The 27,960-nt window shown below is 42.4% G+C and overlaps 3 protein-coding genes and 1 long non-coding RNA gene across 12 annotated transcripts in view; 2 read left to right on the top strand and 2 right to left on the bottom strand.

The window, feature by feature from the left end:
• The window catches only part of palld (palladin, cytoskeletal associated protein), a 51,609-nt gene extending 47,753 nt beyond the window's left edge, over positions 1-3,856 (bottom strand). For both annotated transcript variants that reach the window (XM_019278272.2, XM_019278271.2), the window contains exons 1-3: positions 3,769-3,856; positions 3,333-3,432; positions 1,589-1,854 (exon numbers count right to left, since the gene is read on the bottom strand). The gene's annotated coding sequence lies outside the window, so the exon portion shown is untranslated. The remainder of the gene's footprint in view (positions 1-1,588; positions 1,855-3,332; positions 3,433-3,768) is intronic.
• anapc4 (anaphase promoting complex subunit 4) lies at positions 3,812-10,743 on the top strand. 3 transcript variants are annotated; one of them, XM_019278240.2, is made up of 28 exons: positions 3,812-3,892; positions 5,177-5,292; positions 5,378-5,483; positions 5,576-5,708; positions 5,789-5,863; positions 5,948-5,974; positions 6,071-6,115; positions 6,200-6,284; positions 6,622-6,729; positions 6,839-7,009; positions 7,088-7,152; positions 7,256-7,298; positions 7,390-7,466; positions 7,554-7,654; positions 7,740-7,791; positions 7,910-7,965; positions 8,055-8,101; positions 8,188-8,244; positions 8,330-8,386; positions 8,473-8,566; positions 8,713-8,810; positions 9,102-9,163; positions 9,265-9,303; positions 9,381-9,482; positions 9,566-9,643; positions 9,735-9,902; positions 10,030-10,153; positions 10,397-10,743. In XM_019278240.2, the coding sequence occupies exons 2-28, from the start codon at positions 5,185-5,187 to the stop codon at positions 10,655-10,657; spliced, it is 2,439 nt and encodes an 812-aa protein (XP_019133785.2). In that variant the 5' UTR covers positions 3,812-3,892; positions 5,177-5,184; the 3' UTR covers positions 10,658-10,743. The 3 variants fall into 3 exon arrangements, with proteins under 3 accessions (XP_019133785.2, XP_010729296.3, XP_027146009.1); XM_010730994.3 differs by having other exon boundaries at positions 3,828-3,937; XM_027290208.1 differs by lacking the exon at positions 3,812-3,892 and adding an exon at positions 3,967-4,070.
• Positions 10,744-11,859: 1,116 nt separating this feature from the next.
• Positions 11,860-26,055, top strand: slain2 (SLAIN motif family, member 2). 6 transcript variants are annotated; one of them, XM_019278296.2, is made up of 10 exons: positions 11,860-12,639; positions 15,057-15,199; positions 19,481-19,648; positions 19,734-19,907; positions 19,988-20,341; positions 20,429-20,575; positions 21,565-21,648; positions 23,702-23,740; positions 24,239-24,449; positions 24,525-26,055. In XM_019278296.2, exons 1-10 carry the CDS (start codon positions 12,152-12,154, stop codon positions 24,586-24,588), a joined length of 1,872 nt encoding a protein of 623 aa, XP_019133841.2. In that variant the 5' UTR covers positions 11,860-12,151; the 3' UTR covers positions 24,589-26,055. The 6 variants fall into 6 exon arrangements, with proteins under 6 accessions (XP_019133841.2, XP_019133840.2, XP_027146011.1 ...); XM_019278295.2 differs by having other exon boundaries at positions 21,562-21,648; XM_027290210.1 differs by lacking the exon at positions 23,702-23,740.
• Positions 24,986-27,246, bottom strand: LOC113747979 (uncharacterized). Its single transcript, XR_003464040.1, has 2 exons — positions 27,027-27,246; positions 24,986-26,377 (listed from the first exon to the last, which is right to left on the bottom strand). It is a non-coding gene; the product is annotated as an uncharacterized LOC113747979 (long non-coding RNA).
• Between the last annotated feature and the right edge of the window lie 714 nt (positions 27,247-27,960).

Raw genomic sequence — 27,960 nt, 5'->3', positions numbered from 1 at the left:
AAGTGGAGTCAAGCTTAAAATATAGACTTCACAATACTGGCTCGTTTCCCCTCGCAGCCATATGAGGCAGGATGACTCAGTCCAGTGTTGTCTGCACACAGTTGGTGGGTATTAGCAAAGGCCTTAACTGAGGTCATAGTGAACATGACCGGCATTACTCAAACCCCATTACTCTGTTCTTTGTCGTACTTATGACACATGTATTAACTCTACTCTCATCTGTGTGACAGTTACAGCTGAAAATAATATTTTGTTGACTAAAAAAACGTGATGAAATGAATGTTGTTATCCAAAGTTCTTATTCTGTCTGACACAGTCAAAATACTGTTTATAATAATGATAATATTAATATTATTATCATCATAATACTACTATTACTAATGAATAAGTTCTTATTAATTTTAATATTATTACCTGGAATTTAAACAGTTATTTCATCTGGGATGATATGAAGTGCAGGAAAGCTAGTTTTTTCTTTACCTATCAAAGGTCCCGGTGACTGTCAGTGTCAGTGTAAGTGTATGTCACTCATCAGTCACTGTTTATTCAGTTAAATAAACAAATAATAAACCTTTCAGCTTGGCTGATACTGTGGGGAGAGTAGGGCTACAGATGCATCAATACATAATCATACACATATAAAGTATATGTATTTTTTCAGTTCGTTCTTTAAATGCATGGAATTGTCGATAAATTCTGAATGTCTACATGTTCATATAATACATTTAGAACATTTCTCCTGTGATGTTTTGTGAACAAATGATGGAGAAATGTGCTCACAGTGTTTGCGCTGTACATTTATGTCACCTGATGCATCTTTACATGCTAGTTTACATGTAATGTGCTAGTAGTTTGAAAAAAGGCGTGTTTCCTCTGCTCTGATCTCTCGAGACGTTGACCCGAGATATATAGTATGTTGGTGTGGATACATGCACGGAGCAGTGTGACACTCAGCGCCTCATGGCGTCCTGAAGACCAGCTGTTGTTATTTTTAATCTCCTGGGCTATGTTTCACAGCAGCAGCACAAACTCTCCCACCCTGAGCTTAAGAGAGAGGGTCCTTGAAACTCAGTCAAACACACACAGGTACAACTGGAAACGGACAAACATACACTGTCAGTCACCAGGTTGAAGCATTAAAGACGGACAAGCCGAGACTTTCAAAGAGGACAATAACAATAGTGCAGTGGTTATTAAATATGAATGTGGAAAATGTTAAAGGTTGAGACTGATTGACAGAAAGTTAACAACTGTCAGTGCTGTCAAAGTTTCCACTAGCTAATATTTCAAGATGTATAAGCCAATTTAAATATTAACTATATCTTATATATGTAAATTCACGTTATTTGTTATATTTAATTCAAATATGTAGTTTAAAATGAGAAGGAATCTGAATATCCTTAGAAGAACATGACAAAGATGATATAGTGTCTCTAATGCTCCACTATGACTGATACTGTATATAGCCACTACATTTAAACAGCTATACTGTTACATTAAATGATTTAAGTCATACTCTTGGTCAATAATCAACAGCTGAACCGTGAAATGCCATTGAAAGAATCAACAAAAACAGAGCAAAATTTACCTTAAAGTGTGCTATGTATCCAAACACTTTCTCCTGGTTTCGTTGTTCCAGGTTTGCCTCGTTTATTAAAGAAAGAATGATCCAAAAAGAAGCTTCTCTTTCCAGAAGAGCAGCCTTATTGGTCAGACAGTCAGCAGGATCTCTCAGGTTCAGGGTCCAATTGCGTACTGCCTCTGCAGTGGCCTGCTGTCCCATCTGTCCCGGTCTCTAACTGCTCACTGTGTGGGGCTATATTTGGCCCCGGCTCATGTTTCACAGCCAGAATACTGGCAAGAAGAGAGAGAGTGTTATGGTAGTCCAGGGGAACAGAAGGTAGTGGTGACATTTTTTGCAGGACGAGTATTTGTTAATTAAACATGGAAAACAATGCATCCTGTTGTAATATTTGATACAACACACCCATAATGTGCATGCATAATAGTACAATTGAAGTTCATGCAACATTCAGTGGCTCTCATTGTGCATTCAGTGCTCTTTAAACTGCAGGTTTGGATAATGAAGAGATATCAAACGTCCTGCTGAATGCATCAGTTACTTGCTGGGTTTGTCTGGTGAAGACATCTAATATGACACAGTGACGTGACAGCAGCTTGTCAGTGTTACCAATGTGTCCAGTTGAATTGACCCAATGACCCCAGACCACCCACTTATCTGTCTCACCCTATGTAACGAGGAGGATTTAGCAAAGACTGGTGCTTTTGTCAAGGTCAATGCTGCCAAGATATAACATAAATAATTGTCTTATTTGTTATACGAGAAAAAAGATGTCTCACATTAAAGACAAAAGAGCAGGTTAGAAGGATATCAGACAGTCGAGGACCACGCAGCCTCACTTGGTCTATTTCTAGGCCGCTATCACATTTGGAGCTATTCTGGTTCTTCATCAATCCGGTGATTACAGTTAAGTGCCACTGATAAGTTGGGAAAGGATTTTCCACTGTAATAACTTTCTACTTCACATCCTCACCAGCTAATCAGTAATCTTCTAAAAATTCTCCTCACTCGTCACCGTACCCCAATTAGCAATAACTGACACTAAGGCATCATTTAAAAATACCTGCATTATTTCTGGTGACTTTTTCAGATGTGTATCTGTGCTGTGATCTGTGTAAGAATAGTACTGGAACATTCCCAACACCATTTTATACTGTTACGTGTCCACCACAACATGACTCCTTGCATCACAGATTATATTTACATGTTGCCTACACTCAGTATTTATCTATAGTGTTTCCATAGATAAGAGAGAGAGAGAGATTTTATTCTCATATTAGGCCTGTGCCCTGTTTGGATTAAAAAAAAATACATCACACCTTCAGTAAAGGTTAATATCTTTGTGTTTTAGCCTTGACACAAGAATATATTAGTATGTAATGTCAAAGAGTCAGTAAAGCAACATTGCATTACTTTCCTACCATTAAAATAAATGAATTCCTTCGTACATTTGTTCTTACACTGTGTAACTTTGTGCTCTGGGTTCGATCACCCACAAGAAGTACGTAACGCTTTACGGCACTAAGTCACACACTACAAACTACTTCACTGATTTTTGTGAAACTGGATGATATTTTATGGAGAGTTTCCTGATGGACAGCAAAGTAAACTGTCGTAAAATATAGCTGCTGTTAGGTAATGTTAGCTCACTTTGTTAGCCGGGCTGTTCAGACTGTGAGCTCAAAGCACCGAGGGAGTGTTAGTGTTTGTATCACAGGCGTTTTTAAAACGTTTGAGGAGGTTTTCATACCTGGGACGCGTGTGAATGCTGATGGGGAGTGTTGTGCCAGTGTTGTGCCAGAACAGGAGCTGGGCAAATGGGCAATGGTAAATACCTTACATTGAGAAAACTGTCACAAAAGACAACAAAATAAAACCCACTTGCAGACACACAAATACTCACAAATATGCATTAGCTATTAGGCAGCAGCTAGCAATACTGTAGACTTAATGCTAAAGAATAATTTGCTGGACAAAATTACTGAGCTATACTTTAATACAAAACTGTAAAAGTACCAAAAACTAGATGTGACCTCACATGCTGATATCTTATACTACAAACAGATACTCACAGTTATTTTAAAGCACAAATATGTCGGCAATGTACTGATGCCTCTGACTTTGAAGCAATTACAACAACAACTTCTTCAGTGTACTTTTACAAAGTGTCTACTGGTCACACTTACGAATTGCGTTTTTTTTTGCCTCTGAGCAATTGTGTCACCTCGTGGCTTCCGTTGCTCTACGGTGATTGGTGACAGTGAAAAAAATGGCGCTGTCCGCGTAACTGTGAAAACACCACGAAGAAAAGTAAAACATAGTTTTTCAGAGTTTGACTCCTTCATATCTGTTACGGTATGTTGTTGTTGTTGTTGTTGTTTTACCGCCTGTGACGTCGTTCAGCTCAGTTTCTCGACGTTAGCTTCGGCTGCCTGCTAGCATCATATCCAACACTGGGACAGACGGCTTTGATTGACAGCTCTGAACGGTAACAGCACGAGCCAGTTAGCGCACAGTGTCAGTTGGTTTATCAACGGTAACGGCTCGAGCTCGTTAGCTCACAGTGTCAGTTGGTTTTTCAACGGTAACGGCTCGAGCTCGTTAGCGCCGAGTGTCAGTTGGTTTATCAACAGTAACGGCTCGCGCCAGTTAGTGCCGAGTGTCAGTTGGTTATCAACGGTAACGGCTCGAGCTCGTTAGCGCCGAGTGTCAGTTGGTTTATCAACAGTAACGGCTCGAGCTCGTTAGCGCCGAGTGTCAGTTGGTTTATCACCGTTTGACTAACGGTTATTCACCTGCTTGCACACCTTTACACCGACATGGTAGCTGCATTTCACAGGCACACGATAAACAAATAGATACAGTATTAATAGACTCAGTGCTAGTCAAGTTATGTATTCGTATCAACAGAGTGAATCTGACTGAATCTGCTCTGTTGTTTGATTAGGAGGTCATGTAGTGGATGTGAGCTGTTGTCCATTGTGTTGAGAAGTTTATCATGGAGCATCCATATCTCTATAACCAGCTCCAGCTCCTGCTTTTTGTTTTGTACAACACAGTCAATTTACAGCCATACAGGAAATACAGGAAAGTCTGTTAATGTATTTGCTATTTGCTTGAAACATTTAGTGTGTTATCTAAATGGTTGGAAATCACTTTACAATAGCAGATGGTCGAACTCTGCTGCTATGTAAGGACACAAGCTGTACACGTAGTATATGTAAGTGTACTACGATACACTGTGTAAATGTCAGTAGATTGTTTGTACAATGAGCAAACTCACTCATCACACACCCGTTTCTCCCCATCCTCAACTTCTCAGACCTCCACAATAAAGCCATAACACACAGAGCACATGGTATAGCACAGGACCTCAGTCACTATGGCAACAAATTTCCTCATAAAGACAATAAAGCATCTATCTGTCTACAAGTATTAGATAGATATCACTGTATGAATGTACTACTAACGTACTTACAACCAAGACTCAAATGTCTTGTTTTACTCTAGCAGCACTAACACAAGATTACATTACATTATCACATCACATCACATCATTCTCTGTTATTTATTAAAACTTTTCATATTTTCCAGTCGACAGCATGCCTGCCTTCCGGCAAGTGGGAGAGAAGCAGCTCCCTAACCCTGTGCTGTGCATGGCATGGTCGCCCAAAAGAGATCTCATCGCTCTGGCCAACACAACCGGAGAGGTAGGCTTGAAAATCGTTTATGTATCCTAAAAGATGTCTTGGTATTGTTTATGATTTTTTTTTAATGGTTGGTGTTCGTCCATAGTTGTTGCTACACCGCTTGGCTAGTTTCCAGCGTGTTTGGAGCTTACCACCCAGTGAGTATACTGGGAAGGAGATCACCGCACTTGCCTGGCGACCTGATGGGAAAAGTAAGACTGTGTGCATTTTTCTGTTACTAGTCATCTGCTTGTTGATGGATACATGAAGTGGTTATGCTTATGTTCTTCCTTTTACTCCCCAGTATTGGCCTTCAGCCTCGGAGACACCAAGCAGGTGGTCCTGTGTGGCGTTGAGAAAGCGGAGATCCTCCACGTGTTTCCGATGCAGAACCCTGTGACCTGCATGCATTGGATGGAGGTGGTGGAGGAGAGCAGGTATGTGTATGTGCGAGGCTCAGGGATCAAACTCATGGCACTCAAAGCACATCATGTTCGGTCTTTTTCGTGTGTTTCAGTGCCCTCAGCTCCTTCTACAGCTCGGAGGATGAATCTAAACTTTTTCTTCCCAAGTTACCAACACTCCCCAAGAGGTAACCAGCATTTACTGCACATCGGATTATAAGACAGAAACTCCTATCACTGATTAACTGCTCAAACTGTGTTTTTCCCCACAGCTATAGCACGACCTCCAAGATCTTCAGGTGGGGCAGTATTTTACTACATAACTCATTAGTCTGATTAGTTGTCCGCTGTATATTTTGCAGCCTTATGTATGTATCTATCTATCTGTGTTACAGTGAGGAAAAGTCTGATGAGATCATGAATCTTCTGGGAGAAGTCAGGTGAATGAAGCTTCTTTAGTCTGAATCGTTTCTTTTTAAGATGCACTGGAAATTATTTCATCAGCCGGTTTTGTCTCCACACAGGCTGAACATACTTGTTCTTGGAGGAGACGCTGGTTTTGTGGAGCTTTATGCCTACGGGATGTACAAGATTGCCACTCTAACAGGGGTAAGACTCTTTTCATAGTTACGTCTTCCAAAAGAATTCATTAATCTACTGATATATTGGTCGCTGAAAGAAATATTTGCCAGCAAAAGTCTGATCATAGTACAGAAATGTGTTGTCATAAACAGCCAAACTAAAAGTTTAAGTTGCACTGGAAACATGTTAAAATAAAATGTAAGAAAATGTCTCCACAACAAAGTTTAGCTTCTACCGTTACCCTAGAGTTGGATCATAACTTCTCAAATATAAAATATTAAGCCTTTAAAACTGATATCTGAAGGACACAAGATGAATAACTAAATGTATTGTTGTGTTCTTTTCATTTATCGACACTCTACAGGTGTCTGGAACATGCCGCAGTCTCAGTCTGTCCAGTGATCTCAAGTCATTGTCCGTCATCACAGAAGTCAGGTCTGCTGACAACAACCCAGAGATCTGCTACATTCAGGTGAGATGGATGAGTTGACTTAAAGTTCTTGTAAGCTTGATTTTTTTTTTCTTCATGTCATCTCCAATCTAACTCACGGCTTATTTTAACGTCCGTCTTTGTCTTCCAGCTGGACACAGGGTTGTTGTCGGACTGTCTGCCCGAGGTGACCAGGATGGCACGCAAGTTCACCCACATCTCTACCCTGCTGCAGTACCTGCACCTCTCGCTCACATGTATGTGTGAAGCCTGGGAGGACATCCTCATGCAGATGGATCTTCGACTCACTAAGTTTGTTCAGGTCAGCGGTCGTGGTTTGTTTGTCTAAATCAGCTCAAACGAGAGAGAGCAACTAATGTCTTATTATCCGTCTTTGTAGGAAAAGAACACAAGCACTCAAGTTCAAGATGAGTTTCTGGAGCTTTTGCTGTGGGGACAATCAAGGTGAGAACAGAGGAATATTCTGTTGTTGTTTATTCATGGTCATGTTGCAGTGTTTGGAGTGTCCTGTAGATGGTGACAAATAATCTATTTGTTTTTCATTTAGCCCTGAACTACAGGCTCTTCTTATGAATCTGTTGACTGTCAAGGTAAGAGGTGGAGAATCTTGAGTTTATTTGCAGTTCAGAGAAGTGTTCATGTTGCTGAAAAACACATATTGTTTCTCTGTTTTCATCACAGGGCCTGAAGAAGCTCGGCCAGTCCATTGAGTCCTCTTACTCGAGCATTCAGAAGCTGGTGATCAGCCACCTGCAGAGGTATTTTCAGCCTTTCCCTTCCCTTAACGCTGCCTTCTACCCGAGATTCTTCAGTTTTAACCTCTCCCTCTGCTCTCTTTCCTATAGTGGCTCTGAGGCTCTGCTGTATCACCTCAGCGAGGTGAAAGGCATGTCCCTGTGGAAGCAGAAGTTTGAGCCGCTCGGCCTAGATTCAGCAGCTATAGAAGGTACCGCACCTGCTAACCTGCATGATTAATAGGAAAAATCAGATCTTTAGTCATCAATGTGCATGTGTTTGTTTTGTGATTTCAGGTGCGATCACAGCTGTGGGTTCATTTTCTCTGAAAGCCAACGAACTTCTGCAGTGAGTTCAATGATTTTTGAATTAATTGGTTTCTTGTTCCATCAGCAACGCTCATGTTATTTATTGTATAACTTGTGTGTCTGCTGCTGTTTCCCCTGTCGCTGCTTTTTTCATTTAGGGTGATTGACAAGAGTACGAAGAACTTTAAGGCCTTTTTTCGGTGGTTGTATGTAGGTAAGAATAAAAATTACAATTGGTCATGTAATCATTTGTTGTAAGATCCCAAGTATTATTTTAACGATTGCTCTTTTTTTCCCCTACAGCTATGCTCAGAATGTCCGAGGAGCATGTACCACCAGAGCTCAACAAGGTGAGTTAACAAATATACCGGGAGAGATTTTTGATTTTTCAGTTTTCTGAATATTTCATCGTTTTAATATACTGGTTAACCCCTAGATGACTCAGAAGGACATCGCATTTGTTGCTGACTTCCTGTCTGAGCACTTCAGTGAGGTGAGGTCAGCATGATGTCACTGTGATGACACATTTCTTCAACATATTTATATATTTTATAGCTGTTCACTATCCGCTTTAACAGAATGAAGAACTCTTTGACCGTAAAGGGAAGTATTTCAACGTAGAACGAGTTGGTCAGGTAAGAGGTTTTGTGTTGCAAATCTTTCAAGCGTCGTTGAATGGAGCTGCTGTCTCACATCAGACTGGTTTCTCTCTCACATGCAGTACCTGAAGGATGAGGACGAGGACCTCGTGTCTCCGCCCAACACAAAGGGAAACCAGTGGCTGAAGTTTTTGCAGGAGAGCACGCACCTAAAGGGTGAACTATGATCCTGACTTTAGAAGTTCACAAAAATCCAGTCAATAAATCAATAATTACTTTGTGTGTTTGTGTGTACCTGAAGTTAAATGATGCGTTTAATTTCAAACTAATCAACAGATCACTTGTTTGTCTTGTTTATCTAGAGAGCCCTTTGCTGTTTCCTTCATATCCCCAAAAGTCTTTGCACTTCGTCAAGAGGATGATGGAGGGTGTGATCGAGCAGTGTCTACAGAAACCTGCAGTGAGTTTTGTGTGCTGTCCAGCTTCCTGTTTTTCATGAATACAATTACACATTTAGTTATAAATGTCAGGGACTGGAAATGTAACTTGAAGATAAACCAGAACAGGAACAATATTCCTCATTCCTCTGCTGCATTTTTACCCATACTGTAGCTACAATACATACAAAAAATGGCAAAATTAACAATGTGTGCTGGTAATATACCTTTTATTTAATGAAACATGACTTTTAAATCAACTTTAGATGTGTTTTAATGAAATGTTCATTTGTTGTTTGTCTATGTGCATGCAGGAAGTGATTGGGAAGTCTGTAAAACAGGCTGTCTTTTTGCCCCTGTACACCGTGCCAGAGAGGTATGATCTTATGCCTCTGTTAATAATCTGTAGTAATCGAAATTCCACAAAATGAATGTGATTACAGTTGCATTTTTTGTTCGTGTCCATTGTCTTTCTAGCTCTGAAAACACCCCACGACTTTTTGAACTTCCATCTCTGTAAGTAAAACAAACATCATTACACTCTGCACAGTAAGACGGGTTCGTATTAATCATATTTTGTTGTTGTCTTACAGGTGGAATGACAAGAAAGCCAAAATGCATTATGTTTTGTTCTGCATGCCAGAGATTTCACCCTCCAAGCTCTACCTGTTACGCAAAGGAACAGACCCAGACAGGTACGTCTGTGTGATGTGTGAGTTTCTTGTGTGTTTAAGCTGTGTTTATAACCATATCTTTATTTTTTCTTTTGCTTGTACAGACACATCCCCAACAGTGTCATGTCCATCGACCTCAGCCATCATCTTGACAACCCAGATGATGATGCAGCTGCAGCTCAGTTAGTCATTCCTTCCACACAACATAAAGAGTAAACCCTCATCGAGTAAAGACGTTTGTACTACAACTCAACATGATTTTCTTTTTTTCAGGCCTAATTATGTGTACAGCTGCCTGGACGCTCGTTTCTATGACGATGAAATGCTAACTGTGGTCTTGCAAGGATCAGAAGAGGAAAACCGAAGGCGCGTCCTGGCTCAGCTTCCTCTTGCGTCCACCCTGAGCTGTGAGACTGAATTCAACTGGGAGCCTAACCTGAGGTGTGTTTGTGTGCATTAATCTCAATCAGGACAGAGAAGCTAATTCTTAGGACTGAATCAGTGGATTAAAATATGTTACGAGACAGCAGAAAGCATGAAATGCTACATTAGTCACCCGTGTTTTCAGGTTGGACCAGCAGAGCGGTGCCATCCCGTGCCAAGAACTGGTGCTGGGGAATCAGTGGCGTGAACTGGAAAGCATGAAAGCCCAGTTTGTTGCTGTAAATGGAATCCGCAAAGTGGCCTGTGTGGTATGTTAAATTTATATCTGGGACTTCCGTTTATATTTAAAGCATGGGGATTTTAGTTTGGGATATTATGTGTGAATGAACTGCACTGCAATATTTCTATATTTGTTCCAGGGATCGATACAGTCAGATGATACACTTTTGGTATTCTCACATTTCTCTGCCAGCAGAGAGAAGAGGAGGCATGCCAGTGAATAAATTAAATGGACTGTTTCCTAACATCAACTTTTTTTTCTCCCCCGGCAGCTAAGCGCCAATCTGAGGCACATTCGTGTTTTTGAGATGGATGTAGAAGATGAGGATGACGAGGGAGCGGAGTCGCAGAACGCCAGCGCTGACCAGGACGGACTGGAAACATCTATGACCAGCCAGGGGCAGGGAGAGGAGGGTGTGGAGGCTGGAGATGAAGCAGGAGAGCGAAGAGGAGGAGGAGGAGGAGGAGGAGGAGCTGTGTTTCAGAAGACTGAGGAGCAGCTGGAGTCAGAGGAAGCCCTGGAGCTCTCTTAAGACTGAGACAAGAACTGCACATAAATATAAGACTTTGCTCCATTTTTTTGTAATGTTTGTATATGAAAATAAACAATTTTTTTTTAGTTGTTGGTGTAGCGGCCACTGTCCATTTAAAAAGGCAGCTAAGAGGCTGTAATATCCACAGTCACTTCTTCAGAGTTTCATGGTGTTTCATTAAAAAAGAGTAACACCCAACTTAACATGACAAACTGGATAAGACAAAACTATATGATACTAGTGATAAAATATGAGAAGATAGGAAACAAGACGGGATAATAAATAATGAGACGGTCAACGGAAAATATTGGAGCCTATGTTACCCTTCTTTTTCTAACTCCTGCCATCAAGTGCACAGGTAAAAAATTAGGTGAAACAACAACCACACCCTCAAATACCTGAAGTTAACGGATGCTCCTACAGTTAATTTATTTAATTTTGTTGTGGTGCTAAATTTAAAATTAAATAAATGTTAAAATATATATGTATCAAAATAATTAAATTAAGAATTGTATTTAAAAAAAACAACTAACATAAATGTACGTATTACATCACGCAAACAATAAATAATAAATACATTTAAAATTAAATAAATATTCAAATATGTATCAAAATATATTTTTTAAAATGTACATATTACATCACGCAAAAAAACAAATTTAAAATTAAATCAATAAATGTTAAAATATATATATGTATATATATATTTTTTAAATGTACGTATTACGTCAGGTAAACATGCATAAATAAATTAAATAAATATAAAAATATATATGTATCAAAATAATAAATAATTGTATTTTATTTTTTAAATGTACGTATTACGTCAGGTAAACATGCATAAATAAATTAAATAAATATAAAAATATATATGTATCAAAATAATAAATAATTGTATTTTATTTTTTAAATGTACGTATTACGTCAGGTAAACATGCATAAATAAATTAAATAAATATAAAAATATATATGTATCAAAATAATAAATAATTGTATTTTATTTTTTAAATGTACGTATTACATCACGCAAACATGCATAAATAAATTAAATAAATCTAAAAATATATATGTATCAAAATAATAAATAATTGTATTTTATTTTTTAAATGTACGTATTACGTCACGCAAACACGCAAAAAAAAAAACGCTCATAACAAAATCTGTGCACGTGTAAAAATAGGTGTTGGTTACGTGCTCGCCCCCGACGCCGAGCGTAGTGACGTCTGCCATCCGCCGCCTGTTGGTCTTTCACAGTTGGTGACGAGTATTATGAAAATGGCCTCGACCCTGCCCGAGAGCACGGAGAGCCGGAGAAGATGACGGTGTTGAGCTCCTTAAGTCGGTCCAACACCAAAGTGTCTTCTTGGAACACGTAGAGAACCGTGAAGGAACCGAGAACAGAGAGACTGTCGGCGGAGAAACCACTAAAAAAAACAACAAAAAAAACACCGCCGACCACCGCATATTTTCGTCGGTGCTGGCTGAGGAGCCACCATGGAGGATATCAACTCAAATATCAACGCGGACCTGGAGGTGCGGAAGCTCCAGGACTTGGTGAAGAAACTCGAGCAGCAGAACGAGCAGCTCCGGAGCCGGTCTACGATGTTGTCCTCGTCCGGAGCGATGTCAGGGAACCACAGACCGCTTAGCGACGGCTACGACTCGTCGTCCCTGTCAGCGGGGATGGCAGCCGGTCTGGCCGGCTTCCCTGGGGTGGGGTTCGTCGGTACGGTAGGCTACGGTGGGCTTCTGCCCACCAACAACCGCTGTCTGAGCCCCAGACTGTCCTACGACGGTATCAGCTTTGGAAGGGCGTATGAATACGAGGGGGCATCGGCTGCTCCCTCCGTGTCGAGTATGAACTCACTTTATTCAGACACCACCGGGGGGTTCACGGATGAAGGGGAAACGTCAATCCTGGACGAAGTGGAGATCTTAGACCTGGAAGACATGGATTGTCTACATGAAGACGAGGACAGCTGGTGAGTGACAGGCTCGTCTTAGGGACTTTAACAGCTGCTGCACACATTACCCACACCACCACAAAACGCCTGGCATCAACAATCTTTAGTAGGTTTCCTGAAATCTGAAGGAGTCTCATTGTGGATCTCTGACTGAGGGATGTTGTTTGGCAGGAGTCATGTGGGCGATGCCAAGCCTCTTTTTCCCTCGGACTGTGTGATCATAATAGACATGCTTTGTCATACAATCAATACCTCAGCTCTCTCCATGATCTCATACTTCCCTTCCAGCTTGAGTTTCCAAGCAGGTCTCTGTGGGGTTCAGGCTCTCAGCTGTCAGGACCCTTCGAAGTCCCCGATCATCTGTTGAATCCTTTTTGTTCGCCTTGTCATGGCGATGGCGGCAAGAGATCAGTGTTTGTATATGTGTGCGGTGCGTAGTTAAAATGAAACTTGTTTTTCTGACTCCAACAGACATGTGGGAGAGGTAGCCATGGTTATATTCCTCCTCTGAATTCCCTTTTAGCACAACAAGTTGGCACGCGGCCACAAGTTGCTCTGCAGCACCAAGTGAGGAAGGCGAGAGGGTTTGAAATAGAGATCGTCATCTCATCACGCAGGAATAAAACGCTGTGTCCGTGTCAAAAGGCTGATCACCAGGATTAGAAACGATCAAACAACGGGTATTAATAATATAAACGGGGTCATGTTTGGCATCATGTTGGCCCACATGTTCATCCACGCTACTGTTCTTAATCCAAACATTGTGTTTGTATCACTTCCTCCAGCGCTGAGCTTTCACGAGTTAGGCGTCTTTGCGTGGACACACTTTAGAAGCGTAATCCTTTCGAAGTATGATTGGATTTGTGTTTGCTGCTGTCTAAATCTCCCCTCTCATCTTCAACTTAAGGAAATCCCCCTCAAGAGGCCGAGTTACACACCGAGAGGATTGCTTAGTTACGGGGGGGCTGATGTCAGTCATGAAGACTCGCTGGATGAGTTTACAGACCGTCTGTTGGGATAGAAACTGAGCAAACATGAATGTAATGATGGGACGCCTGCGGACGCTCTTTGTTATCCGTCTTGTTGGGAAGAGTTTGTTTGATTGGCGTCTCCTATCATAATGACACTGTAATATAAGAAGCATAAGGGCGTAGCTCCTGATACAACTTAATGACATAGTTACAACAAAGGTAGCTCGCAGCAGACTGAGTCTCCGCCAGCTGCCGGGCCTTTTCGACATCAGACTACTTTCAGACATTGCTCACTCATGCTCAGCAGAGCCGGTCTCATTATGGCTGTTTGTCTGCGCTCGGGATCAGATTGATATCTGGGATTACTGTGTAGTGACTAGCTCTCGCCAGCTCCTGTCATAGACCCCTGTAATCCTTGAATTAGCATCAGGCCGGCTGCGTTCTCCTGCAGCGCCGTGGCCTATCAATAGATACTTGACACACTCCTGCTTAACCGCATGTGGACATGACACATATCATTGTTTCACAGCGTGGAGGTCGTGTATGAAGTGCCGGGGCTGTCTTATGTGCTGTGTCGAATGTGAACGGCAGCTATTGTGTTGATAAATATCAAGAAATGTGCAGATGTCCAGGATTTCAGGCTTGTCTCTCCCTGTAATGTGTCTGCTCTCATCATGAAAGGCTTCTTCGATGGCTGCAACAGAGCCGACAGCTGCTGACTCAGATTTCTGTACTGAGTGGAAACTCCTCTCCTCTCTTCTCCTCTCTGAGGATAAACACACATTTTTTAAATCACTTATTTAACCGACAAACAGAAACGAGCAGCCAGTTCAGTTACTCTATATCTTCATGTGTTCCCATCAGTATTAAGAGGCTCCGACAGTCTCGATCGATACAGCTGACTAAGCGCTGAACCCGGTGACTTTTTCCAAATTATTTGGTCTGGTGACGGAGCTTCATTCTTAAAGTTTTCTGCAGCAGGAGCGGAAAGTTGTGCTGTCGCTTCAACATGCACTTTAACTGGTCGTGTTTTTGTTAATGGACACCAAGATTTCAAATATTTAAGTATGAAACTGATGCGAATGAACATAAATAGTCATTTATCAGCCACATAAAGGCCTTTTTTTACCTGTCCAACCTGTCTGCTACTCCTGGCACATAGACAAACAAGCATTCACACCTACAGTCACAGAGAAGCCACGCAGACACGGGACAAGCTGAGGTTCAAACCAGGAACCTCCTTGTGGTGAGGTGACCGTGCCCCACTGCAGCATTCTGTGATAAAACACCATCCCAACGCTCGTTATCCCCTCAATCTCATTTCCTCTGAGAGCTGCCAGGTCACATCACACATGAGACGTGAGCTGTCGTGTTCGGTCATCATTAGAGAGAGACAGAGATGACGGTTTGTATATTTGTGTTGGTTTCATTGTGCCTAATTGTTTTTTTGTTTTTTTTCTCCAGGCTGTATGAGGCCAAACTGAACAGTCCCCTGCAGAAAACCTTGAGTCCTATTGTGTGGTGCCGCCAAGCTCTTGACAACCCCAGTCCTGAGATGGAATCAGCGAAGCGCTCGCTCATCCACAGACTGGACCTCACCCTGTCAGGTAAACGGTCAACATGAAGCATGTGGACTCAACTTTGCAGCAGTAGTGGTAGGAGGGATTCCCTGACTTGCCAATGACACTTTTGGTTTTGTTTTGGTTGATTTGTTCAAAGTCTTGCTGTGTCAGCCCGTCCCTGTGCTGTCACTTGGTCTCTCGCTGTCAGTTTGCATAACATTAGTCATTTGAGCTCTTCAACTCAGTCAGATAAGAGTGTTGCGACAATAAAACAATGTAGTTCCTGACTGCTCTGTCCGAATTTGAGCTATTGAACTTGCTATTTGAACTGTGAATGATTGTCGCACATGAGGCAAATGTAGGATTATTGATCCAGCAAGGTAGAGCTTGTTTATAGATTCAGAAATAACCCTTCTTGATGGCCAGACAAGAGGAGGCTGTAAATGTTGTGATCGTTCTTATTACTAAGAGCTTTTATTTACGAGTGAGCCTCAGTAATAATCGGACCATTTCCCTTTATTGAATTTTAAAGCACAAGAAAATACAAAAAATAAATGACTCCGTGTTGAACTCATTTATTTCTCCAACAACAGTACAGACAAAGAACAGATGGTATTCATCAGACACGTCCCCGTGTGCAGTTCCCTTTAGAATAAGGGAAGATGAACTGTACACATGTACCTGCACGGTTAATCATTGAAAGGCAGAGGCTGTTGTTTGTCTCGACATGTGATTTAAATGAGCAGAAAATGACTGACAGACACCTAAAGGCTTTCGGAGTGTAAAGGGGATTCAGTTTTTATCTTTGGTATGGTATATATCTTTGTGTGTGAAAATGAATGCTTCATTTAAACTCCACCATGTGGTATGCAAAAATATTTCTCGTTTTGTGCCTTTATGATTGTGCTCGGGGCACGTACAGTATTTATTTATTTATACTTACATCTGTCTAGTGAATCACTTTCTCCTCAAGATACACAAAGACGATGTTACCGGCGATCTTGAACTGGTCCACGTTGAATGAGCAGTGTTACACTGGAAGTCGAGGAGCTGTGTGGCGCTGCTGTTCGAGTTTAAAATATAAATGTAATTTAATACGTCGTCCTTGTCCGGTTCACTCTACACTGAGTAAGCTGTTAGAAATTGCACACAGTATAAATCGTAAACAAAATGTTATATTTCCTCTACAGCGTATCACTCAGGTCTGCCTTATTTTTAGGTCTTTATGGTCTGTGTGTCTGTTATTTGAGCTTACGGCTGCCACTAATTATAGTTAGTCCCTTTAGTGAAGAGGACCGGCCTCAAATCCTCGCAGCTAAACTGAGAGGGGTCATTTCCATTTTGACAGTGGTATGCTCATGTGACAGATCGTGTTGAGCAACGGGCCACTGAAGGATGTGTCGCTGTGATCTTCCCAGCTCTGTCGTGCGAAGAATCCGGATAGCACCTGGAGACAAAGTCACCTCCCCGTCACAGGATGGACTGACATTTGTTCTGAATGTAACCTTAGAGCATGCTCAGTGAACAAAGGACACGACCTGACTAACAGCTGGTTAATACTACAGATAACACGAGTGAGGTTCAGGGAGGCGTGAGGGTGGTGATTTCATCACAGTAGGTGTGTAAGGAAGATAACGTCATCCTGCTCCTGCCTGAAAATATCCCCACGGTCTTTAATGTTGTCATCGCTTCCACTGTGGAGTCTTGTGATTCGCTGTGACAGCGTGCTGAAAACATTTCAATCGAGTCAACTCTAGATTTTTGTTTCCTTGTTCCGCACACGAGACTTGAGCGAATCGTTAACACCACATTTATGAAGGAGAGACACGCCCTCATGACTCCCCGGCTACTCTTCTTCACACCCAGACACGGAAACCCTGTTGCCATGGTGTTGGTTTGAGTTTGTGTCAAAGAAAAAAGAAAGCAATTCACCCGAGGTGGATTCAGGTCAAGATGTTTGGATCCGTCTGTGCCAGCGAGTTCACACTCAGGCGAGACATTCCCGTGTTTTAAACATGACCTGTGCTTTAAGAAGAGTAGTGACCAAGCCTTTTGTCTGTGCACACCCTGTTCAAACCATATCCTCACATGACGTGCCTCAGTTATATAACTAACAACAGGGAGGAGACGGCTGTGAGTTACTCTCGTCAGACAGCACTGCTTTCTCCGGGGGCCCGGTAAACAGTCACAACATGTGTTGCCGGGCGATTCAACAGTTTTTTTCCACAGTGCTGCTTTGACAGCTGTTCTGCACTGTTGATCTATTGTACATACAGGACCCGAGAGGTCCCGACCACAGTCGCATAGCTGACCTGCTCTCCTCCTGCTCATAAAAGCTTTGACTTAAACCTCATACTGTACAGCGAGTTCACCTCCTTCTTGAATGTCTCTGCCGGTTTTAGCTTTTCTCCTTTGAGGTATTTATCTCTCATCTTTACAAAGACTCCCTCTGTTTGCTCTTATCTGTGTTCCTATGTTCTGTTGTCTTCCATTTCCTCCTCACCACTTAAGCCCTTCAGGCCTTCATTTTCTATCGGGCTGTCGTGTACTGGCTTCATTTGTTTTTTTCTTTTGGCCTCGGTGGAAACTGCTCTGAAGTTTCCAGCAGCTGAAAAGCCAAGACGGAAAAGTACAACTTCATATCACAGTAAATCCAAATGGCATCAATCATGAGTAGCGAGTAGGAACTCCTTCTCTCTCTCTTCCTCTGACTTCTTTTCTTGTTTTAGGACATGAGGATTTGAGGACAGTCTATTTCGGTTCGGTCCCTGTGCTGCAGATCCCTTTAGATCGCTGTGTGTGTGTTTCAATTGACAATGTGCTGCTAGAGTCACTGTGACAGGGCACCTCTAAAATATTTGACACAGAACCTCGAGCCGGGTTCATATTCTTATGATTTTGTCGTGGCAGATTTGCCTTATCATAGTTAGGGCGATTCCTTAACTTCTCAGTGCACAAAAGATGAGTCATGTTTTGCAAGCACTCGCAGAAATGTCTTTGTGTTTGTCAGTGGCGTGTTCGTGCACATTTTTAGCCACAGTGAAGTAGCTGACTACTTTGTTTTCAATGTAACCTCGGCTCTGGTATTGGAGGTCAGTTCCAGCAGGTGAACCGTTTTAATCTCTTGATTTGACTCTTCTTAAATGTGAAACCAAGCATCCTTTGTTTTTAAAGTGCAGTGTCACAGACCTACATGTTGCTGTGTTGACATTCCTCAGTAGCTGATCCGTGGCGGATGGCAGCCGAGTGGACATGGATGGTATTACCTAAATAATGCAGGAGGACAGAGTGCAGAGCACCAGGAGAGGGAGAAAGTGAAAGGAGGAGGTGGCTGAGCTTAAAAGGTTTCTTTCCAGTCACCCCTGAGCTTTGTAAACACATCGGATCAGATGGAGAAACAGAGAGACGTTAACCATCCAACCCTGCCCAGAGTCAGATCTCATGACGGAGACGAGGACCTCTGCAGAGTGCAGCCTTTGACTAGCTCCCACAGAGAATAGCATTGTGCTCGTATGGATTGAATGGCGTGCATTGTTGAGCGCTTCTCGCGGCTGATGATGCAGGAACTCTATCAGGCCCACACTCTCAGCATACGGTTTAAGAGACTCGTCCAGACTGCCGGCACACTGTAGAGCTTTCATTAAGGTGCCGGGCTATGGGCCAGCACCGCTGGTGTTGTGGTCAAACACGGGCTTTGTCAAGGTCTGGAGCATGGATGTAATATGTTAACATACAGGGCGAGTTAAACAATGAACAGTGAAGTTTGCAGTAGTTGATTCCTCCCCACGATGCAGCATCTTGACCTGTAAGCTGCCTACTCTGAGTCACAAATCATCTACTACAACTTTATTCATGGTTGTGTAAGAAAGTTTTTTAATAAAAAAAAAAAACTATTTATTAATATTTTGACATTTTTAAGAGGATGAACTACCGGTCATCAGTTGTTACTGGACAACGAAGGAAAGAATCTCATCTTTGGCATCACACCAATCTTCACAACAAATCCTACTGCATGGCTGAATTCATTATAGACGATAACATGAACATGTTTTGACAGATTTTTCAATAACCGTAAGGGAACAGCCTTATATTTTCATTGTTTACTAAAACTTAAAACTTCTTACCAAAACAATAAAACACTGATCTGTAATAAAGCAGAGATAAAGTCGCATAAATAAAGAAATGATGTGACATTTCAGATACGCAGTGACTGAATATACCCACTTTGAATATTAATGTTTTTTGTTTTTTTTTAAAACTCTGCTTGTACAAAGGTGTGGCTGTGTAATGTTTTTTCTAAATGTATGACAACCTTTGACTCTACAGCCAACAAGCGCAGGAGCCTGTATGGAAGCCCGTACAACCAGCAGAGTTATGGAAGTCCGTATAGCACAAACGCAGCCAACAGCCCTTACAGCAGTGGCTTCAACTCCCCCTCCTCAACCCCCAGCAGAGTGCCCATCGTCAGACAGCAACTAATGCCCGGGAACGCAGGTATGAGTCACTGACATTTACAGAGTATCTATCTGTTGTTGTGATTGTTGAATATGTGTCACTGAAGTGTTGATTTTCTTACCAGTGCACCAGCGAAACGCGGCAGCGGAGAGGAATCCACCGGCGGTGAGCCCGCAGTCGTCAGTGGACAGCGAGCTGAGCACCTCGGAGATGGATGAGGACTCAGTGGGCTCCTCGACTACCTACAAACTCAATGATGTCACTGATGTCCAGATACTGGCACGCATGCAGGAAGAGAGTATGTACCTGTGCCAGCAGTACGCTTCAGCTTCAGTTCTTCTCATGTGTGGTGACTGTGAGTGTGTCCGTGTTTGTCAGGTTTGAGACAAGACTACGCCGCGACAGCATCCAGACGGAGCTCCGGTTCGTCCTGCCACTCGTTGAGGCGCAGCACGTTCAGCGACCAGGAGTTAGACGCACACAGTCTGGAGGACGACGAGGAGGCGGTGCACCCGGCCTTCCACCTGCCCTCCAACCGCTTCAGCCCGTCCCCTCGTCACTCTCCCCGCGCCTCCCCCAGGAACTCTCCCCGCTCTCGCTCCCCTGCGCGCTCTATCGACTACAGCCACAGCCGGGGCTCGCCTCAGCCCATCATCAGCCGCCTGCAGCAGCCTCGCCACTCGCTGCAGGGCCACGGGCATGACCTGCAGACCAACGTGGTTAAGAATGAAGGTAAGTGGAGCTGAGCATAAGCAGTCAGTGACTTCATCATCCGGTCCTGGACACTGTCAGCTAACTCTGTTACTATTATTATTGTAGAAAAGCTGCGTCGCAGTCTTCCCAACCTTACTCGCTCCTCCGCAGCGATGGCCCAAGGCCCGGAGCCCGTCAAGAACAGCCGCAGCTGTGAGTCCAACCTGCAAGTGCCAAACGGCGGCTCTCCTCGACACCAGAATCAGTCTGCTAGTGAGTATGAAACCTGTGTTGTAAAGTTGTAAATGAATCACTGTAGTAGCTACAAGACAAGATTACTAGATTAATTACTGATATTAATGTGTTTTCAGCTGATGTATTATTATTTAGAAACACGACTGGGCTGTGTAATCTCTTGTTAGTCATCGTGCAAGTGGGGATTCTGTTAATACTTGGTGCACTTAAAATGAGGACTGTGCTGCTTTGTAGTGCCATGGCTTTGGTGTCTGGGAATCCTCTTTGTCTTTGATCATTTTCAGCTGTAATATCTTTTATTCACACGCATCCTTCCTCTTATTGCCTTGGCATCACTCTCACTTCAGAGAAACACACTCATCCTGCAGAATCAAGAGCATGGCGCCAGCAACACTGAGAATCTAGAGCGGCTCGTGGCATCAGCGACGCTAATATTGTGGGAGATAGAAACAGTGATCCCTCTGTGTTAGTAGCTGCAGAGAGGACAGAGGTCAAAGGGCAGCTTTCAGCTGGTTAAACGTGTGCTGACCTTTATCCTGTCTTTAGCTCGCCTGAGGGGCAGGGTGTTCATGTGGCCTGAGCCTTTACATCTGCTGAATTTTATTTTATTTTTTTTTTACTTTACAGTTTTAAAGGTTTACTCCTGATCGTTGTATGTTTTTCTATCTGAGCTTTGGCTGCACTGGGCATGCGAGTCACTTGAATTTCCGCCTCTCTCACCGACTTGTCTTCACCGTAAAGCATGCGACAACAACAACAGCCTCCATTTCTCTGTCTGTGCTGAGCCTGGTAGTACTGGACGGTTGCACTGACACTTCACTCTGATATCCTGCTGCTTCTCCACCTTGAATGAAGCCGGTGCCTGTTTGGCTGGAGCGCCCCCTGGTGGCATCAAACTGCATCTCAGGCTTCTACAGCCTATTTTATTTTTCCCATCCAGTTATACTGTGAATCTCAGGCAGAATGAAGTCTGACTCCCATGCTGAAATGTCCCTGTTTTCCAGCAGCAGCTCAGCTCCCGAGATACTCGACCCCTTCTCGCTCCTCCCCGAAACCCAAACAGCACCTCCAGAGCCCAACTGCCCTGCGAGGTAACAGCTGGAGGCTGAGATCGATCTCACACACAGACATGTACACAATTTATGACTTAATATCAGCTGCCTGTGTACTGAAGGTATAGACCACTGATACACACAGAGTGTAAATGATGATATAGCTGTATCGTACGGAGTTGAAATGGATCCGAGGAAGGTTTATTAAAGCACTAGATGCCAACGTGCCAACGTGCAAACTGTGAGACAGCGAGTCTGAGTGAAGCTTTAGCGTTGGTGGTTGTTGGCAGAGATAATCTTGAGGTATGCCACCGTGCTGATTTATCGTTCACGCCTGGAGGAGAGAGCTGAGTCATGTGAGAACCGCGTCAAGCCATGAAATCGATCACGCTGGCTCGGAAATGTCAAAACAGTGATTGCGTGCTGTTGCTGGTCCATGGTTGACGATCAGAGCCGCATTACTGTCGCTCAGATCTGTCTGTCATTTATCCGATCATCCCTGACGGCCATCTTAACGTGGATTCAGTTACATGGATTTCCTGTTTTTCTTGCATCATCAGCAAACAGCATTCATGTTGTCTTGTTTACATGCAGCGGGGGAAACAAGTGTTCAACACATCAACATTTTTTCTCATTAAACGTATCTGTAATGTAGCTGCTCACATTAAATTAGACCAGATGTTGGTATTAACTCAATAAAACGACACAATAAATTAGACCAGATGTTGGTATTAACTCAATAAAACGACACAATAAAGTGGAAGAAAAAGCACTAAATTCCAGATTGATCATCAAGTTCATCTTTATTTTGTTTAATTTGTATTGCAAATTAATTGGTAAGTGATTGGTAAGTGATTCTACAATTAACATTATAGACTGTACGAGCAGAATATATTAAATAATTCATTTTAAAATTAGACCTCCCTCATTTGGAAAGAAAAAAATAATCTCAAAAAGTGCTGAACAATCTTTTTTCTACAATGTCAAATGTTCAAATTATGTGCACTCTCAGTTTCACCTTCATGAAGGTAGAATTTACTGCAGGGCTGTTAGACTGAATTACTTTTAGCTTAGCATACCTGATAAACCGGCAGCTGAGTGCAGATTTATGGTGCCTCATGAATTCGATGACACATTTTGTACAAACCGGTTTCCAAAAAAAGTCGGCACATTGTGTAAAAGAGAAACTTGAAAATGCGCTGATGTGCAAAACATCGAAAGCCCATATTTAATTAAAAATAACACAAAGACAAACATGTTGAAACAGGAATTTTATTGTCTTTGGAAAATGATAAAACTATTTTGAGTTTGACGGCAGTGACATGTCTTTAAAAAAAAGTTTGGTCTGTGGCAACCAAAGAGTGGAGAAGTTGTGAAATGCTGAAAGAACATCTCACGATAAATAAATGAGGTCAACTGGCAACAGGCTGGTAACATGACTGGGTATAAGTAACTCACAAACGCTGTGAGAAAGCCTACGCCGGCAAACAGTGTAACAGTTTAAGAATCACCCGGTACATCGTGTGCCTCATGTACAGAGGCTCAGTCCTTTCTCGGTCATTCTTCAGCTGCCACTTCCAAATAATTTAAATTTTAAGTAATACTTCCTCAATCTTCTCAACATAAAATCACAAAGACTCTGTGGATTTCAACACTGTGGACCAACATTGGATGGCCGTAATTTCCACGTCAGTTTCAACATTTCTAAGTTGTCTTTGTCCTATTTTCAGTTAAATTTGGGCTTTCAAAGTTTTGCACATCACCACATTTAGCTTCTATCCTTTTTCTGGAAGTGGTTTGTATATTTCACTCAGCGACTGTCGCTGCGTGCTCAGCCTGAACACTCACTCAGTGTTACACTACATCTGTAACCGCCATCACTATCCACCGCTCCGCACATAACCTCAAAAGGTCGCTTGCGACATGACAAGACGGATCGTTGCTCATGTTGGTCAACGGCCGTGTCACATTAGTTTGTTTGAGAACAAACGAGCAATAAGAGAAACCCCCTCCGCCCCATTGACGCCCATCCTCAGCACCTTCCTCCCAGCCCTGACTTAAGGCCTGTCTCTGTTGTCTTCATTTTGTCTAGTCCCACTCTCCTGTTGCTTTGGAGAAGAAGGTGATTTCAGTGAGTATTCACTGAGGGTTTCCGCCTTTTTTTTTTCTTCTTCTTCTTTTTTTTGTAAATATTGTGATTGTGGCTCCACGCCGTGGCTGTGTTGATGTCGTGCTCTGACGTGTGCTTCTGGTTTTCACTAGTATACTGTATGTATGTATGTGTGTGTGTGTGTGTATGTGTGTGTGTGACGTCATTCAGTCATCACAGTAGGCAGCAGAGCTAATTAGACTTTTCTGTTCGTTTGTTAGTGTTTTAATGAAGTTTCATTTGTAGTTTCTAAACTTGCATCGTAACAGGTTTGACTTCATTTGTGATGGTTCAGAAAACGTAACGTATGTTTCCATGTCTGACAGATGTTTGTGGACTAGCATAGTTTTCTCTCTGTCTCACACCATCGTGCTCTTGATCATTACTTCATTTTTAAACCACTGACAGACTGAAACCTCTGAAAACAAACGATCTGCAAACACAATCCGCTTACTGTGTTCCTGCTCTGCCTGTCTTCAGTACCCTCTCCCAGTAAGCTGCGAACTCCAGCCACCCCATCCCCGCTGGCTTTGAGGCAGCCGGTAAAGGCCACATCCAACCCCGGCTCTGCCACTTCCACCCCCACCCGCTCCCTGGCGACTCCACGCAGCGGCCTGCCGCGCCCCAGTGCTTCTTCTGCAGGAGGGGGGATCCCTCTGCCTCGCAGCAAACTGGCCCAACCTGTGCGCAGGTATGTACACCACAGACACCATAATGTCCAAACATCTTGCCAAAAATTCACCTCCATTTTTCGCCCCCTTCTCAGATCTCTTCCTGCTCCTCGGTCCTACAGCGGCACCGGTGAGAACTGGAGAGAAGGTTGTTACTGAAACGGGCCAGCAGAGGGCTCTCCAGTCAAACGATCAACACGAGGAGGCAGACATTACAACACGGCACTTTATCTACCTAGATACCTTTTACAGTGAAGAGAAAGAGAGAGACTATGTCCAAAAAAAAATATATAGAATTCAGATTTAAAACATAAAAGGAGAGGACAGTGCCCATATCATGTCAAAGAAGGCCTCCCATCGTGTTTCTCTGTGAGGTCCAGCTCTGGAGCGGGGTCAGGCATGTAGTGCAGACAGTCAATGCCAAAGAAACCAGCCCAACTCCAGCTTTGCCAGCAGAGGACACATCACCTGCCTTGGTTTGTCTGCAATCATCTGTCAGACAGTTCATATCACTTCATCGCTCAGCTTTCCTCCCCTGTTCTTTTCTTCTTTTCCCCCCCCGCCTCCCTCAGGTTGAAATGTTTCCACACATTTCTCTCTTTATGCTCTGTGTTTAACAGAAGTAGGTGAGCGATCTCTATGATGATGCTGTGCAGGTGAAAAATGTCTCGTAAACGTTCAGAGAATTCGCGGATGTCTTGCAACAGTGAAAGCACCTCTTGTGTGTGTCATGACCTTTTTTTTTTTTTAAAGAATCTTTCCTCATGTAAATCAGCCAGAATGTATGCACAAGTTTGTTTTGGAAATTATTTATTCAAATTATTTAAGAAATGTATGTCCAAACATCCATATCAGTATTTTTGTTTTAAAGATTTCAATTGTTAAAAATGTACATTTTGAACCTCAACTGCAAGCTAACTCTCCAAAGCCTTTTATTTTAAGTGTCAAATCGGGACTTGGTGACTGATGACACCTCGGCCAAAGCCTTCTGATTTGTAACACAATTAGCCAAGATTATACATTTCCATTTAAGTGCTAAGATTATAAAGAACAGGTTGACTTTAGGTTTGAGTTATATCTGATTCTTTGAAAGAAACCTGAACATATTTTGCCCCCTTTCAGCCAATGAAACGAAGGAAACTTTAAAGTGCTTCAGTAAATTCAGATTCCTGTCAGTGTATATCATTCATGCCATGAAAAAAAAATAAATGGAAGAACGTCTCGAACAAAGAAGACAAGAGGAATATGTTTTGCTGGCTTTTACCTCTTGTGCCAGTGTTAGGGAAGCTGTTCTGGTAATCGGTGTGGTGGCTGTTATGAAACTAGTGCCTATAATTTAAAGTTTCACTTGAGTTTGAACGTCATGTTTCGTTTGTCCGTTTATCATTTTGTGCCAATCTCTGGTTTAGCCATTATTATTTGCAGTTTCTGCATCTCTGCTTGGTTGATTTGCTTTGCCTGTTTGTTTGTTTTTGTAACTGAATCAATACATTTATAATTGCTTTAAAAAAAAAATGTTTTAAATGCGCCTTCATATTTATAACTAATTACTCATTCTGTAAATGAAACTATTTATTAAAGAGAGAGGTGCCTCTGTTGAAGCTCAGATTCAGTGGGAAGCTACAACGAATGTTGCAAAAAGACATACCACACCTTTTGTGTGAAAGTTTTTGTTATTGAACTTTTTTTTTTTATATCCACAAACATGACTTTCAGTTTCCCTGTGTAAATTCACATTTCAAATAAAAGCTGAAAAGTTGTTCTCTCTCTTTTTGCATCTTTGGAATCTCTGAATATTAAAAATAATACAAGGTGGGGTGCCCCGGTAACTCACCTGTAGGGTGCTGCAGCCGTCTGGGTTCGACTCTGGTCTGGGTTCGACTCTAGTCTGGGTCCTTTGCAGCACGTCATCCTCTCTCTCCTCTGAATTTCACGTCTATCTCTCCAGCTGTCAAAATGCATAAAGGTAGTTTAATAATAATAAAAGGTCAAAGAGTTAAGCGCAAGTACTGATTTCATGTGCACTGAGATCAAACTATACACTCGCTCCAGCGTTCTTGACAGATTCTCTGCACTTGAAAACAAAGGGTGCATCGATGCTAACCACTTTTATCCAAAGGGCAGAAAATCTGTTTTTCCCTTATGCCTGTGGATAAATCACAACACTGGGAAAAGAACCTGGCGAGGTCTGAAGGTACAACGACTCACTTCTAGGTCAAATCCAAAGTATTTCAATGTTTCAGTTAGAGTTTGTTTGAAGGATACAAACAGCAGGCAGAGAAAGCTGTGAAACACACTCACACAGCCTTAGTCTGAGTTTATTCATCTGTACCTGTGTGATCTCTAATACTCGCCCTCTCTCTACACCGCTTTGTGCTCACACTTTTTGTTTTTACTAGACGTATAAATCAGGCTCACTCATAGGTTTGATCGCTCAAACTCTCTTGTGTGCCAATCTTTCACTGACAGTAGCAGACTTGTTGCGTTTATTTATAGTGCACCGTCATCATTTTTGGATGCTGGATGTCTTACAGCTTTTAAAGTAGAAGGTGACACATTATATATTCTGCACACACGCACAGCTGTTGCTTACGTACATGGAGTGTCCCGGCTGGTTAATGGTGTGTGTCGCTGGGAATGGGAGGAGACAGATGAAAGCCTGAGTCACTGACTGGTGCAAACTGTCCCGTCCCACTCCGGCCTCAGTGCCCTGAAGACGTGCGTGTAGTCAGCGTATTTATTATCTGTGGACGCTCTGCTTCCTCTTGTATGTGGTACCTGATGTACAGGAGTTACTCTGAGATGATGTCCTGTTGGCTGCAGAGACACAGATAAAGTAGAAACAGTCAAGTCAAACTTCATGCGAGACGGACACAATATTGTACATTTAACTTGTGTTGTCTGACCTAAAAAAAGAAAGAACCTGAAGATAGTTTGTTGCTTTAACAAACTGATGGACTGTTTAACACAGATTGATGAATTGAAACTGTATCAAAACGAGGCTGTAGAGTCTAGTTCTGCATTTAAATGTAAGTAATAAACACTATATTTGCTGTATGAACATGTATTACAAACATTACTCTGCATATTTCATTTTAAAATCAGAAAATATTAGCTATTACTAGAATTTAAATGACCCAACAACTAAGCTTCAGCAGCATCATACGTCGTCAATGCATTGAAAACATATAGTAGTATTCTTAAAGACACCAACATCATCATGTTCAGGTTACTCCGCAGTGATCTGCAGCACCTTGTCTATTTCCAGCAGCAGCCCTGACAGAATCAGATGATCTCAGCTGACAGCTTCATGTTTAACAGACTCTTCAGCTATAATAACCTACATTAATAACCCTCTATTGAATCAAACATGAGACCTGCGCACCGTAAAGTTCGTGCGTAATGCGCAGCTCCAACAAAAGGCAGATTTTTACAGTTTGCTGCACTCGTATAAAGATTGTCATTGATGTAGGCTGAGCTTACCCAACCTCGACAAACAGCTGTCCTCACTGCAGCTTTATTTCTCGTGAC

The sequence above is a fragment of the Larimichthys crocea genome, chromosome XVII (assembly GCF_000972845.2).
Source record: "Larimichthys crocea isolate SSNF chromosome XVII, L_crocea_2.0, whole genome shotgun sequence".
NCBI lineage: Eukaryota > Metazoa > Chordata > Actinopteri > Sciaenidae > Larimichthys > Larimichthys crocea.
This window is presented reverse-complemented; position numbering and strand designations above follow the sequence as displayed.